A 14,807-nucleotide genomic window follows, 5' to 3' on the forward strand; every position below is an offset into this window, starting at 1 on the left:
TCTGGAAACATCCCTCAATTAATATAATATAAATATATAGATATATTTATATGTGTGTAGTGTGTATATAAATGTATACATATATATACACACACATATATATATGTATAGTGTGTGTGTGTGTGTTTATAGTGTTTTCTCATTTTCCCGCTAATTGGTGTTAACGTTTTTTGTAACATGAAAACAGAATGGGGTGATAAAGGGAACCGAATTACAGTAAACGGCTAATGCTGTATAATTGCATGTTAATTCAATACATACAGTGGACGATTGAATTTTTTATTTATATACGGCTATGTTCGGTGTGAACCTTTTTGATTCTTACACTATTTGCAACATTTTTGAGTTAGTAAAGGGTAGATTAGGTTTTGATAAAGTTTCATAACAATCGTTTAGATATAGTGCGCCCTTAAATCGGAATGTTAAACGCTTACCGAGTGACAGTCCCATCAAAGGTTCCTTTCGGGGTCCTACCGCCAGACCCCTCATCGTGAAAGTCAGCCGAAGCGAGTTGAAATAAGTACGAGCGACCTATCCCGTAATACAGTAGAATGTAACAGCCAGAGCTGTAGTTCCACAGGCAGCCCTTGAGCTTTGCTACCTATAAAAGTTGTTAAGGCTAAGCATCATCTTAGCTCTCTTCTTGTTCCCACGGATACTGCAAATGTTACTTGGGTAGAGTGTAGTTGAGTCCAATAAAAATTATGAATATTTCATGAAAAGAAAATAAATTTTACTAGATTTTGATCGTAGCTCTACCTTGATGGATATAAGTATTTGTAAAATAGATGTTTGAAGCAAAGTGTTATATAATGTTATATTTATTGTTTATTCACCGTTATAGTAAACAATGTTTGAAGAATGTCATGTACCGTAAGTATTTTTAAATGCTCTTATGTACGTAGTGCGTAGAAAATTTATTATTACCCTATGTGGTGACGTTCTCGTCCACTTAATTCAACATTGTCAACGCAAAACTAAACGTCCCTGACGCGATCTTTTCACGCGATCTACTTTAAAAAGCCTTTGAAACGTCGATCTTTTTGATTTTCTTGTGTAACCTACACTGTGTACAACCTTTACTATCCTGGTCATTATATTAAAGCAGAAGAAAATATTCTATACTTTATTTTTTATTATTAATTTAATAAAATTATGTTGGTTATTATTATTTTTACAATTATTTTAAAACGTTTAATAAGTCCTCGGTAGTATAGTGGTAAGTATCCCCGCCTGTCACGCGGGAGACCGGGGTTCGATTCCCCGCCGGGGAGAACTTTTTGTTAGTATTTCTCATTTCATTTTTTTTTCTTCAGATAAATAAAAATATGTTGGTTATATATAACAGTAGTAGTTACATATAACAGTAGTAGATATTTCATTGTTAAATAAAATATTCGTCTAGACACTAGTGCTTGCGCAGATTTTTTGTCAGATATGAGCGCATCTGCAAAAAAAAAACTTATTTTGATTAATGTTAAATGTATGGAAAAATTTAGACGTGATTTTTTTACAACTTAATGAAGTATTTCACTTACTAGGCTAAAGCATGCTTTTGATTTCCTGAGTGTAAGATTTCGCACCATCATGTCTCTAGTGACGACAATGAATTAAGTGCGTCCAATAAAAACCGGTTGCGATGGGACAACTGTTCAAATCCCCTTCTCAGACTAAAGTCTTCATGTATGACTCTTAGTAAAAATAGCTACTGCTAAAATATTATTTTAAAAAACGCAACAGCATTGCACTATGAGCAAGGTATATCATTTGATAACAGCAAATGACACTTTTCTCTAAAGTGCATTTAAGCAAAAAGTTGATTAAAAAAATGTTCTTATGTAACTTAAAACTTGGCGTCATTTTGATTTAATTTGTATTTAACTTGTAATTAAAACATACAAAGATAGTAAAACAAAAGCCGTGCCGAGACACAATTACTATTTTATTAAAAGAATCAAAAATAAAATTGTTACTTGGTACATGTAAATGAACCATTTAGTTTCTATACGTATATTAAATCATTATTAATTCATCGATCATTAGTCACACCAAGTTTATTAAAAAATGCTTTAATTTAGAAATAAAACTTTGGTTCAACACCATCTATGTTTAAAGTAACGAACTATAACATATCAGAATGAAATGTTGCCGTATAACAATTCTCATAAAAATTAAGTCTTTCGTGAAAAATTAAATTAACAATAAAAGACGTGTAATTAACAATAATTAAACGCAATTTTAATAAACCTTATTTAAAATGAGTTGTATGATGTGTAGTATAATGGTTGTTGATGTGTAGTTTTTTTTGTTTTACTTTGAAGATGTTCTTTTTTAATAGTATACGTAGTAAAATTTAATTCATGTGTTTAAATTAATAAAAATTTTTAGGTAGATAATTTTTATAAACTTTACATATTATTTCTAGTAATTTCATGTTTCTTAAATAAGATTCTTGATTTACAACTAGCGGTTATGAAACACATTCCAGTGTAGAATGGTAACACAATTCTCGTGCCTCTTTTTATTCCCATTCGCGCTCGATGCGTCGTGAGCGGCGAAACGAAATGTTGCTGTAACGGATGCTTATCTATAGGAGTGATTGCTTGCGGCTTTCGGGTATATATTAGTGGTATAATATTTTATGACCCGTGAATTATCAAAAATAATTGAATTTATTGCATGAAAGTGAATAAAGTACTCTCTTGAATATGGCGCTGGAGGGAGTGAAAAGTGAAAAATGTGATGAAAACAACAGTAACGTGCCGGATGGCAAGCCGAACGGGATCGACAACAGAAGTAAACAGGTATTGATAGTTATCAAAATTTCGCATTATTTGCAAACTCGTGTGATAGCTGTTTAAAACAGTACAGATGTAAGAAAATAAGAACTTTCAGTTTTTTTTTTAACATACATTTACTTTGAACTAAACAGGTATTATGTCCGTTGCAAATCACCTCGATTTTCCGCAGAGTTTTGATGTGATATTGTAGCCTGGGAAACTTGTACAAGGTGTCATTGTACAGCGCAATGACCTATTTTCGTTATTCCAGTTGGGAGTTAAATTCGTTGATTTGGAAGTTTTTAAAATGACTCGTTTTATTACAAAAATGCAGATGTGGTGTATAATTATCCAACAAATTTATGTTCATAAAGTTTAATGGGTTGGATTATTTTAGAACTGTTATTAATAATGTTTATAATACATACTCAGGACTGGTATAAATCAATTATTTCATCAATTTTTAGACATTCTTTAATCGGTAATTGCTAAGTCTATAATGTATAACTCAAGAGAAACAAAAAAGTGTAAGCTATGTTATTGTTGTTATTCGTGAAATAGAAAAAAGTTATTTTAAGTACAAGTTCTCTTTTTCGTATATTCTCGTTTTGGAAATTTTTATTTGTTATTTGCATTTTAATTTCAATTTAATGTATGAAATTGTAATAAATTTTATTCATAATGCTTTTAAATTTATAAAATGTAATGTGGCATTAATTCTCTATTTTGCTTATTTTCCTTCTCACTCTTTACTAGCTTATATGCTCTAGAATCTTTGGGTGAAAATACTTATAATTAATTTTAAAAATATAATAAAGCAAACATGTGCTGAAGATAAACTAGATATAACTTAAATATAAAATTGCTGTATCTACGACATTAAATTTTGTCAAGTTCTATAAAGGCCAATGAAATTATAGTATTCATCTGAAATCTCTTCTTACGTATATATTTACTGCATAACTGTAAATGCGGATCTCTAAATAGTCAGAAACGGCCGTACTTGGTTTTTTAATTTATTCATTTTCATTGTTAACGTATATCTACGTGGCTATTGTCATCTCGGTGCCGTGAATAAATACATTTTTCAGTACAGGTGGCATTTTAATTCGACCCCCTCCCTAACACGTTACAAAACAATTAGAAAAAGCTCATTCCAAATTCATATGGAGGCCTCCAACTACCGGCTGCAGAAATAGACTAGTATGCTGAACGAACGCATCAAATCTCGTCGATGGATGGCACGACAGTCCAGATTTTCATTGATGGTATAAGGGATTTCGATATAAGAACAGCTGCTCGTCTTGGAAACTACAAGACGTTGGATGCTAGTTTGAAAACAGACAGAAAACAGGTGTAGACTTCAAGTTTCCTCCAACTTTAAAGAAGGACATGTGCTATCATAGGAGATATTAAGATAACATTAAAGATTAGATTACGGCGAGAACATTATCGAATCATAAAGGAAAAGTGAAAGTCATAAACGTGGACAATAAACTTGTTCATCTGACGCAAAACACCGTCATAGGAAGATGTCAAGCTATGGAATACCTTAGCAAAATACAAGAACGCAAACATGGGGAAAGTGAAACAACGGAGACAGAAAATGGATATACGTTTATAAGCTATTAAGGAAAACTTAAAGACATAAGAGAACATAGAAGTTAAGGAATTACTAATGAACTTTAAGGGCATCTTCACGAGAGGCCATAACGAGCTGTGAAGGATCAGCCCTGTGAAACATCGTATAGAAACTGATTATCGTAACCGATTATGTATGCCTTTGGTGAAAGAATAAGACACAAGCCGGTGGTGCTTCATCCTGAGGACAAAGAGAAGATTGCATTCACCACGGGTATAAGTAACGGACACGGGTAGTTCATGCAATACAGGTTATTTAAGGCACCGGCCACTTTTGAACGTCTCATGGCAAGAGAGTTAATCACAATTCTTGTAGATGCTGGTTTGGTGTACCTTAATGATATTATCGTCATTGAACGTGATTCAAGATTCTGAAGAATGTACTTGACTGGCCTAACTAAAGAAGACTGCAATACGTGCTTTCCTGGGACTATGTGCTGACTATAGGCGATTTGCGAAGAACTTTTCTAAGGTAGCTAAGCCATTATCCCGACTTACGAAAGAAAACTTCATCCGGGATGCTACGGAAGAGATGAAGAACGCACAAAAAATGGACCAAGACCTGAAAATAATAATAGGTTCGAAAGATAGAGGACAGAGCCATAATGGGGTTATAAACCAGCAGCTAGTACAGTGGTCAAGTCATCGGTGTGCCGTATAGAAAATCACAAAAAACAGTAATCCCAATAAGCAAAATAGTTTCTATGTTACGCCGAATACAGGAAAGAACATCCAGTGGACATCTTGGAATCAAGAGTACTCTGGTGAATGTAAGGAAGCGCTTCTACTGGATACATCGTCACGAGAATGTAGAGAATTGTGTCTTGATTGCACTACTCGCTCATCGATTAAACGACCCTTAACTTTCCTATCAACTAACATGTCTATTATAACGACCAGAGCCAGTACTCCAAAGGAAACTCTAGCCTAGTTACTAAAAAAAAGGTTTAAGCGAAACCTCCGCGCTCAACCAAATCAAATTTGTTAAATAATTAAATTTAAACTGGCAACTAGCTAAAATCAGTGTAAAAAAAATATTAGCTTTACATAAACATATTTTCTGAAGCTTCAAGACGTTAACGTTTTTAAGCGATAAGACATAATTAGTTGCTTTTTATGGTCGACTGCATATTCGATGATGTGCGATACTAACCTTTCCAGCTATTGCAGCTTCGTCGATATATCAACTAATAAATATTATTTCGCGGTCTCAATATAGTGCTACGAAGGTCGGTGTTAAATTAGAGTGTACAGTGTGTTAGAGTATGGTTATCTGTATTCAGGGTTATGGTGCTTTTACTTAAGCTGCCACGTGACTACTAACACTCATAAAAGATGTTATGGATCGGAACCGTGTGTCCCTGAAAAGGTTTACTAACAACACGCAGTATTCTTGTTCTCTGTGTGGCCGTAAAGATAGGATTTCTTCACGTCCTACCCATAACTGGGTGATCCTCAGCCCGCAAGACCTGGTTAATCTAGTTCACGGAACGGAAAGGGTCCGTGAACTCGGTATGGATGAAGCTATAAAAGCCTTAGGGCTAACAGCACTAACATCATCAGAGAAAAAGCAAAAGCATGTCCTAGCTTGGTAGTCGCGCGCGAGCTTATGCTCACGTCTTTTTAACGGGTGGAGGGCTGCAGCTCTACCTTAACATGTTGAGACAAATTCCTACTGCCGTTCAAATTACGGCAGTAAAGAGTAATATAAGGAGTTCCTATCGCTTTGACAAACGGTGTAAAGACGACTGTGGAGTTTTAGCCGGTCCGGAGTAGGAATCCGGCTTGACCTGTACGGTCCTCCCAGGGCTTACGCCGGATTGCCATGTAGGATTTCTCTTCGAGATGGATTTGATTACTAATGCTGATCGTATTTAGGAAAGCGAACAACATCATTTACAGCAAAAGAGGTCATGATCACTTCCCATCACGTCAATTTGTTTTTACATTTATTGTGGATTATCCATAATAAGAGACTGGTGGACTGGTAGACTGGAAGAGTCGCTGAATGCGGGCAGCGCAAGACTAGTCATCGGGGAAACCTTTGGGGCAGACTTATGCCTTGTAGTTGGTAGCAATTGTTGCTAAATCTTTTATTTTAGTTCAGTAATAATAAAGGCCGACATGAGATATCGCATAGCTGTTTTAAAATATTAAAGCTGTTTAAATAAAAAATATATATTCTGCTTCTCCTCAACTTCTCAGAGGTAATTTCAGTATGTAAGTCATGTCTGTATGTTCCGAACATCTGCAGTATTGTTACGTCATTTCATGAGTGGAATACGTTTTCGGGAGTAGCCTTTGTTCGTTGTTTAGTTGATCTCATACTGTAGGTGCATATAAAGTTATTACTATATTTTTTAAGCTCGATGTTAATTTTATTAGCAACAAACTTCAATCGATTTGTTTCTTTTTAAGACCTTTTTCTCAATATTTAAGTTTTAATTTTGTATATTTATTTATGTACTGTATAATTTAAATTTTTATATTTATAATAATTTATTACTATATTTTAAAGTTATTGGATGTAATTTAAATTTTCATTCCGTGCACTGTATTTATGAAACAATGGTGGTTGATGCAAAATTATTTTAAGACCATGGGAAAGAGCCAAAAGCTTGTGGGTCATAAGTGTTGTTAATAATTAGTTACGTTTATAGTTTTCAAGGTGTTCGAGTTAATCCAATGCCATGGTCAAGGTCGATTTTATCATGACCATTATATTATTTCATTAGATTAAGTAACACGCGGGGTGCGGCCGATCCACTTTCGCGGTTTATTACGTGGAAAATTGTTATATTAGCCATTAATGTTATATGCAATCATGTTAGAGTAATAAAAGTTTTTGTACAACCATTTAATAATAAGTCAAGTATGTTATTTGTAACATGTAATAGCTTTCGTTAATTCGAAAGGATTACAGTAGTAATGCACAAAATGAACAAATTTGTGACAACGCATGGTAACACCAATGTAATCATTTACTAATAAATTCTTATCATTACGCACTTTGTGTCCTTCATAGCGATCACTTGAGTAGGTCATGACAAGAATGACACATGAGCGCATTTTTAATGAAACTAGACTCAAACTGGGCTCCCCCATAATGAAATCCTTCAACTTAACGCATTTGGAACCTTTGTAGGATCCAAATGAACCTCGACTTTGGACCAGGGGTACATAACCAATTCAATTGGATATTTTTAAATTATTGATTTCACATATATCCTTAAAGCAGCTGGTAGAACAATTACTTCGTAAGTAAGTGGATTTTTATTGTGCTTATTTCTCAGTAGATGGTGTTTTTGTTTTATGTATTGAACCTTAAATAAACTCGGATCAGCGTCGAAAGAGACTGTTCGTGTCAGTAATTTTAGTAAAATCTATTGGAGCCGAAGTAATGTTCAGGTCCCAAATCAATTAAGCTTAGAACCCGCAGGCGCTTGTACTCAAAGGCAGTGACGTATGTGCCCACGGAATCTTACATCAATTTATGGAGTGTTTTACATACACGATAAAGTTTCAAATGTAAAAAAAAAAACAATAAAATTTTTGTACGCAGACCAATGGTAACAAAGTATTTATGAAAACATAATATTGTAAAAAGATTTATAATATTTTTTAATATGACATAAAACAATATGAATAATGACTGAAATTTAAACATGTCATGAAATTATACGTTTATTTATTATTGTCCTAACATATACGTTCATTTACAACGATCTAATTAACCGTATGTGCTTATGTAATAATTCAGTAGATTATTATGTAGCAAGCAATTTGTTCGATTTAATACAAGGCAAGAACGCTTTAAAGAAGCGTGCATTGAATACCAATTGGCTTATTGAAGACGTAACGGAATTGTTACTATAAACCAATCAATTGTAGAGCCATTGTTGATTATTTGACGCGCGACTGCAGTGAATGTTGAATCCGTTTGGTGTTGGATTTATCAGACTTGTTGATAAACAATTGATTGTCGCTGTTCGAATATATTTGAATAGTTTTTTAAGATCATAAACCATCAAAATGTATTTGTCTGTACTTGAAATACAACTGTGGATTGTCTTGTATCTTAGTAAAAATAACTGTTTGTTTTGTGGCGTTTTTTTATTAAATAAATGAACGATTATTACAGACAGAAGCAATCCTATCAATTATTAACAGACTAAGTGGTCGCGTTATCGTTAGGGAATAAGATAGAAGACAAATAAAAATATAAATTTCGATTTTCAAGGTCTCTTTTACAAAACCGTTCATGCCTTGCAGTTGGCGTCTATCGTTTGAAATGATGATGATGATATCTCTTTTGGTGCGCGAAGTAACAATTCTGTTTTAATTGTTTTGTGTTAACTAAAAAAAATTATTTTGCGTAAAGGTAAACTACCAGTAACCGAAATATTTTTTTTAATGCTTTCAATCGCACTGTCATGTGATAGATATTTCGTGTTTTTTTTTATATAAAGCTAGTTTTTCAATTCACATATATTTATACAGTTTACTTATTATTTAAAATCATGCTAATTACATCATTTTATGGATGCTGTTTAGATATGATTATTTCAGCCAAAGGCAGTCCATTGCTGGATACAAGCCTTCTATATAGATTTCCAATAGCACTGGTTGAAAGCGACCTGCATACAGCGTCTTCCGAAGACCTTATCAATGTCGTCCGTTCACTTTGTATGTGTGGAGGTCCTACGCTGCGCTTGTCGGTCCACGACCTCAGCTCCAGAACCTTGAGGCTCAATCTTCCATCTATTTAGATATAGAGTTAAAGATTTGCAAGTTTTAAGCAGTGTAATTATTTTAATAAATTACATAGATAAGAATTTATTAACCCATTCATACGTACATTCAGTGAAATAAGAAATATCAGAGAAATATAAAAGTTCATTTGATATGCTAAGTCGCATATTAAAGCCCCAGTGGAGCTAATCACTAGTGCATTACGCCCCTGTGCAGTCATCGTGAAGTTCTTTATACATTTCTTATAGTCTTTGTTAAGTTTTAATCTGAACCGATTACATTATCAAAATAACATCTAAGTTAATTAGTTTATACAGTAGTACTAGATTATTAATACATTTATACTACAAAATCTCGACTAAAGAGATTAAAATTTGCTGTCAATTAATGCATGTTAAAAATAATAAAGTAATGATAATATAGTGAGAAAAGGATTTTTCAAGATTCAAGAACACAATATACAATATAGAAATATCTGTCCCTGCAAACTTTATACCGCCACAAGTTATTGCTCTGTCGCATTCCAATAGGAAAAATAAATTAATTTAACATATTTCACAGTGAACCCTTTGTATAATACATTTTGGAAACATGTGTAAAAACTACAAAACTTTTTTTTTAACAATTGATCTGTACATTAACCCCTTTAAATCTCATACACTTATAATTGATCAAAATACATCACTAACGTGACGACTAAAAGCGATCCAGAATCAAAAGTAAATGGCATGAATATCGATAATACAGCCAATATATGCACAACCACGCGTTCACCGCCTAATGTATGGAATAAAATTATCGACTTAATTTTCGATTGAGATTAATGACTTTTATTTGATTTATTTGATGATTAATCTAATTTGCATAGCGACAGCTCCAAAAGGTATAAGCCGTCGCTTTAAATTTAGACAACAGAAGTGTGAGATCATTATTCATATTTAAATAGAAAAGGTATTTGTTAAATAATATAATAATAAATATAAACTAAGAATATTAGTCAAAATTTCAAACCACATAGATTACAACGAATATTACTAGTTTACTAAACAAATTTTCATATAGAAACTATTTTACGCGACTCCGAGCTTTGTACGGTGCATTTAAATTTTTGTTATTGTTGCTCTGAACGAAAGTGATATTAGTTTAAAAACGATTATAATCTAAAGATATAAAATTCACTCTACCACGTTAATTTTGGATAACTCTTTATGGTGATCTTCAAAAAGTTAGCCAATACTTTATGGGTCTGAGATATATAAACCTACCATTTCTTAGTCTTAAATCTAAAATTTAAATTATATTTTTAAATAAATTTTATGATACCTTTCAAGAGTTTCTAGTTGATTAAAATGTGTAGATATTGGTTTGTTGATTAAACGCATCAAATGTTGTTAACTTTTGCTGTTAGCTTCAAGGATTTTACAGCTTCATCTGTCATGAGTTCACGGAACGGAACTGCTCCTTTCAGCAGATAAGCATTCCTATTGGGTGGTAGCTTTCTGTTCCATATTTTAAAATAATTAACTATTCAAAGGTGCGCCTGTATATAAGTTTCGCATTATCAATTAGTTCTACATATTATACAAGGATGATTGGAAATGGGTAGCAAAAGCTTTAAATGGTTGAATTTCATCGTGTAGAATTTAGAGGCAATCAATTATAGCAAAATACATTATTTTAAATTTGTAGGATGTTCCTACCTTTGTGAATACGTTTCACACTGTAATATTCTCGAGTTGATGTCATCTGTTAATAACGACAATCCGAAATCTCCGAAATGGGCCACGGGGACACGATCGTAAAAACATCGCATTATGTTTTTGAAGATCAGATCCTAAAATAACTAGATCACGAATATATATACGTTAACAGTCTAAAAATAAATATGATTTTAGTGCAGTACTATGTAACAGTATAACATAACCAGTTTTCGCTTGCGGTCGCAGCCGTGACCAAGCTGTTACTCATGCATTTAAAAGGTTCAACAATTTTAAAATAGATTCGCTTTAAATGGTATACGTTTCATTCTTCTAAAAGCATATCCAGTCGTTGTAGTCTTTCTTAATTGTTTACGATAAAACCAGTCATTCAGTTTCTATATGATATTTCTAAAGCTAGTCCTTCCAAGATGGTTATCGCCTCTCGTGAAGATCTCGAAAAGTGTATCCATGTTTTCTGTCTCCGTTGTTTTACTTTCTCCTTGCTTGCGTTTTTGTATTTTGCTACGGTACTCCATAGCTCGTCATCTTCCAATGACAGAGTTATTCTTCAGATGAACAATGTTCATGTTCACGTTTATGGCTCTCTACTTTTCCTCCATGACTCGACGTCGATTATACTCTCACAGTAATCCAATCTTTATGATTTCCATAATCGTCTATGATAACACATCTGCCCTTCTTTAAAGTTGGAGGTAACTTGACGTCTACAGCTGTTTTCTGTCTGTTCGTTCAGCATACTATTCTCTATTTCTGCAGCCCATTGTTGGAGGCATTTACTTGACTTTGGGATCCGCTTTTTCAATTGTTCTCTGTAGATGTGTTCTATAATTGTTTTGTTACGTGTTAGGGTGGCGGTAGAATTAAAATACCACTTGTACTCAAAAGATGAAGAAGAGAGATATTTATTCACGCCACGGCAACGATGAAAATCAATAAATTAAAAATGCCTGACTATTTAGACAGATCTGTCATCTAATCTTGATCCTAATGCACTGGATTGTGATTCATAGTCAGTTTTAGTGAGTAAGGCTTGCTCTAAACGCCATGATAATTTGGATTCACTAAAACAAGCCATATGATTGACTGTGAAGAATTTAGAAGAAGTGCGTGTTGCTATTGGTTACTGGCCTCTATGTTTAAAGGACTGTTTTGTACCCAATGGAGACTGCTTCCAATAAGATTTATATATTTGTAATCTTTTTATAAGAATTTATTATATTAACACTTTGTAATAGTAATAGATGTTATATACAATAAAAAATGTTGTTTTTCTTTGTAACTATATTTATGGAAACACTAAGTGTTTAGTACATAATATTGCATTAACTTGCAACTAAGCCGTTAATGCGAATAAGTATTGATTAAATAGGGACGAGAACATGACATCCAAATATTTTAAATTACTTCCGGTCTTACCGCAGGCGATAATGATCTCAAAATTATAACTTGAAGTTCTTAAAAATCAGTTTTCAAAATCTTTTACATATTCTTATATTTATGGTATGGTATCTAATGGTTTGTTTCAATTATGTAGGCTTTGGTAGATTTTTATCTCTATCAATAAGATGCTGTGCAATATTTTGAATTTCAAAAGTCTAGCACCGCTTATCGGCAGAACCTAATGCATAGCGGCCAAAACCTCTCTTGTCCTGTACTTTGAATAAACGGTACTTTGAAATTAATTACAGACAGAGAACGTAGATGTGTACGTTTAACCATTACTTCCATAAATGAGGGGAAACGTTCGGGCTTTCTAGATCGACTCGTCTAAACCTGATTTGTCCGCATTACAACCTTAAAGTGTCAGTCCTGTGGACACTGAGTTTTATACTGTTTTCAAATAATCACATTTAGTAGTTTCACAAACGTTAAATTATAACTGGGTGGGTTAATCCGCGGCGGTTAATCCTGCTGCCAAGCATTATGCGGATTATATTGTGCTTTGGCTAAGTTCATCATCATCATTTGAGCCGTAGGATGGCCCTTACGGCTTTCTGCACACTTCTAGTTCAATTTGCCCAGTTGTTTTATGAAGGTCGCCTTATGCAGTAAAATTTCACAAAACTCATAAGTAAATGATGGTATATGGTTTTCACAGACTGATGCATGCGATTGTAGTAGTGTGTGTGTGTGGGGGGGGGGGGGAATTTAACCAAAAACTTGTTCTGTGTTGTGCGTCACAGGTCTCAAAATATCAAATAAGAAACACGGTGCTTCACTAACGTTCACATATCACTGCTTCACTTGATAGGCGATCAACGTGACTTGTGTCTCACATCTATGTGTAAATTTGTCTTCGGGCAAAATTGACATGTGTATTTTCTCTTGTCGCATTGGCATAGTACGGTAGTGCGGTAGCTATAAAAGATCCTTGTCATTGATCGTCGCTCCCTATTGACATGCGACGTCTTTCATCTTGCAATCGCCGCGCTCACTGTGACAGCTCCTGCTTCCGTGGTTATTATTAACTCGATACCAAATGCCATGTTCTTTCAATAATACTTAAATGTCTTGTCTGTTGCTAATTTTTATAGTTCAGTATCGAATGCGCAGTAATTAACTTATCTTTTTTATGTTCGTAAGATATATGAATCATTAGTAATAAGAGCTTCAAAATTTTAACTTCTCTTGATGTCTCTGTTAAAAATGTAATACGAAATATAACTATCACATTGCATCGCTTATAACACTGCAAGCGCTAACACTACACAGCACTACCAACCACTTCACCTGCGACACTCCTCACACGACATCGCGTCATTCACAATAGAACAAAACACTACTCAACACACCACAACACCCGTTCTTAGGGGACGGCAACCCGCTCTCTAGCTGCGAATAGCGTGGGCGAACCGAGGTTGGATCCGGATCCATCTTTGTCTCGCCTGTGGTCCACGCTGTCATCCCAAGTCTCTTATACGCAATATCAACACTACACAGTTCTATTCGGGTAGAGCGGTTTACTACATGCGAACATCATCGTACAACTGGAATGCGTCTGTCCAGCTTCTGCTTTATTTTTAAGCTTACGGATCCTTCCACTCCGTGAACTCAGTTCTGATGAAGCTGTAAACGCCCATGGGCTAACAGCATCAACTTCAACCGAAACCAATCAATGAGCTTATCGGTCTCCACCTGCCAAAAATATATGCATAACTTAGTCCACATTGTATATATTATAATTAGAGGTACGGAATTTTCGCAAAAAAAAAATCACCAATTTCGCATTTAAATTTTTCAAACATTGCAAATTTCGCATTAATTTCGCATTTATACTTTAAAACTTATTAAATTTGGGGTAATAGGCATTTTTCGACAAAAATTTTTCAAAATTAAAGGTGCATGACTTAACATTTGACAAGTTTAGTTAATTAAAAAATCGTAAAAAAATTAATATTCGCAACCTTAAGCGTTCTTTTTTAGTTTGTTACGACGACATTGTATATTTTAAAGATGAGTTAAGCGTCCACTATGTAAAGTTGGATGTCAAATACTCTGTATTAGATTCTGCTCCATCAAAGGACGAAAAGTTGCATTTGACGGCCAACAAATTGTCATGCATATTATGATTTATATTTTTATTAATGAGTTCATGGATTAGCCCATTGATGGCAGAGTTCGAAAAAAAGATAAGGCGTTTTTTTTTAAAAATTAGGGATTTTCAACTGACCAGAGGTCTTTTACACAAAACAAAGAGCTTCTTAACTGATAAGTAAGCCAAGAAATATATCCCGTAGGCCTTAGGGGTCTATGATACGGGGTTGACATCACCGAATTTACCTATGAAAGTGCGTATATTCATCAATTAACTCATTTAAAAATGATCTTGAAAAACAGAAAAATTGCATACATTTCGCATTTATTCGCATTTATAAGAAATTTTCGCATTTATTCGCATCTATTTCGTAAATAC

At 33.9% G+C, this 14,807-nt stretch overlaps 1 protein-coding gene and 1 non-coding gene across 2 annotated transcripts in view; both read left to right on the top strand.

The window, feature by feature from the left end:
- The first annotated feature begins 1,202 nt into the window (after window positions 1-1,202).
- TRNAD-GUC (transfer RNA aspartic acid (anticodon GUC)) lies at window positions 1,203-1,274 on the top strand. The gene has a single exon. It is a non-coding gene; the product is annotated as a tRNA-Asp (tRNA).
- Window positions 1,275-2,552: 1,278 nt separating this feature from the next.
- The window catches only part of LOC137925180 (ankyrin-3-like), a 180,396-nt gene continuing 168,141 nt past the window's right edge, over window positions 2,553-14,807 (top strand). Inside the window, exon 1 of the mRNA XM_068768576.1 lies at window positions 2,553-2,804. Within this exon, the coding sequence (XP_068624677.1) occupies window positions 2,709-2,804 (96 nt within the window). The 5' untranslated portion in view covers window positions 2,553-2,708. The remainder of the gene's footprint in view (window positions 2,805-14,807) is intronic.

Source organism: Battus philenor, unplaced genomic scaffold (assembly GCF_028537555.1).
Source record: "Battus philenor isolate CCGP_79_NKW_IND1 unplaced genomic scaffold, ilBatPhil1.0.hap1 SCAF_26, whole genome shotgun sequence".
Lineage (NCBI taxonomy): Eukaryota > Metazoa > Arthropoda > Insecta > Lepidoptera > Papilionidae > Battus > Battus philenor.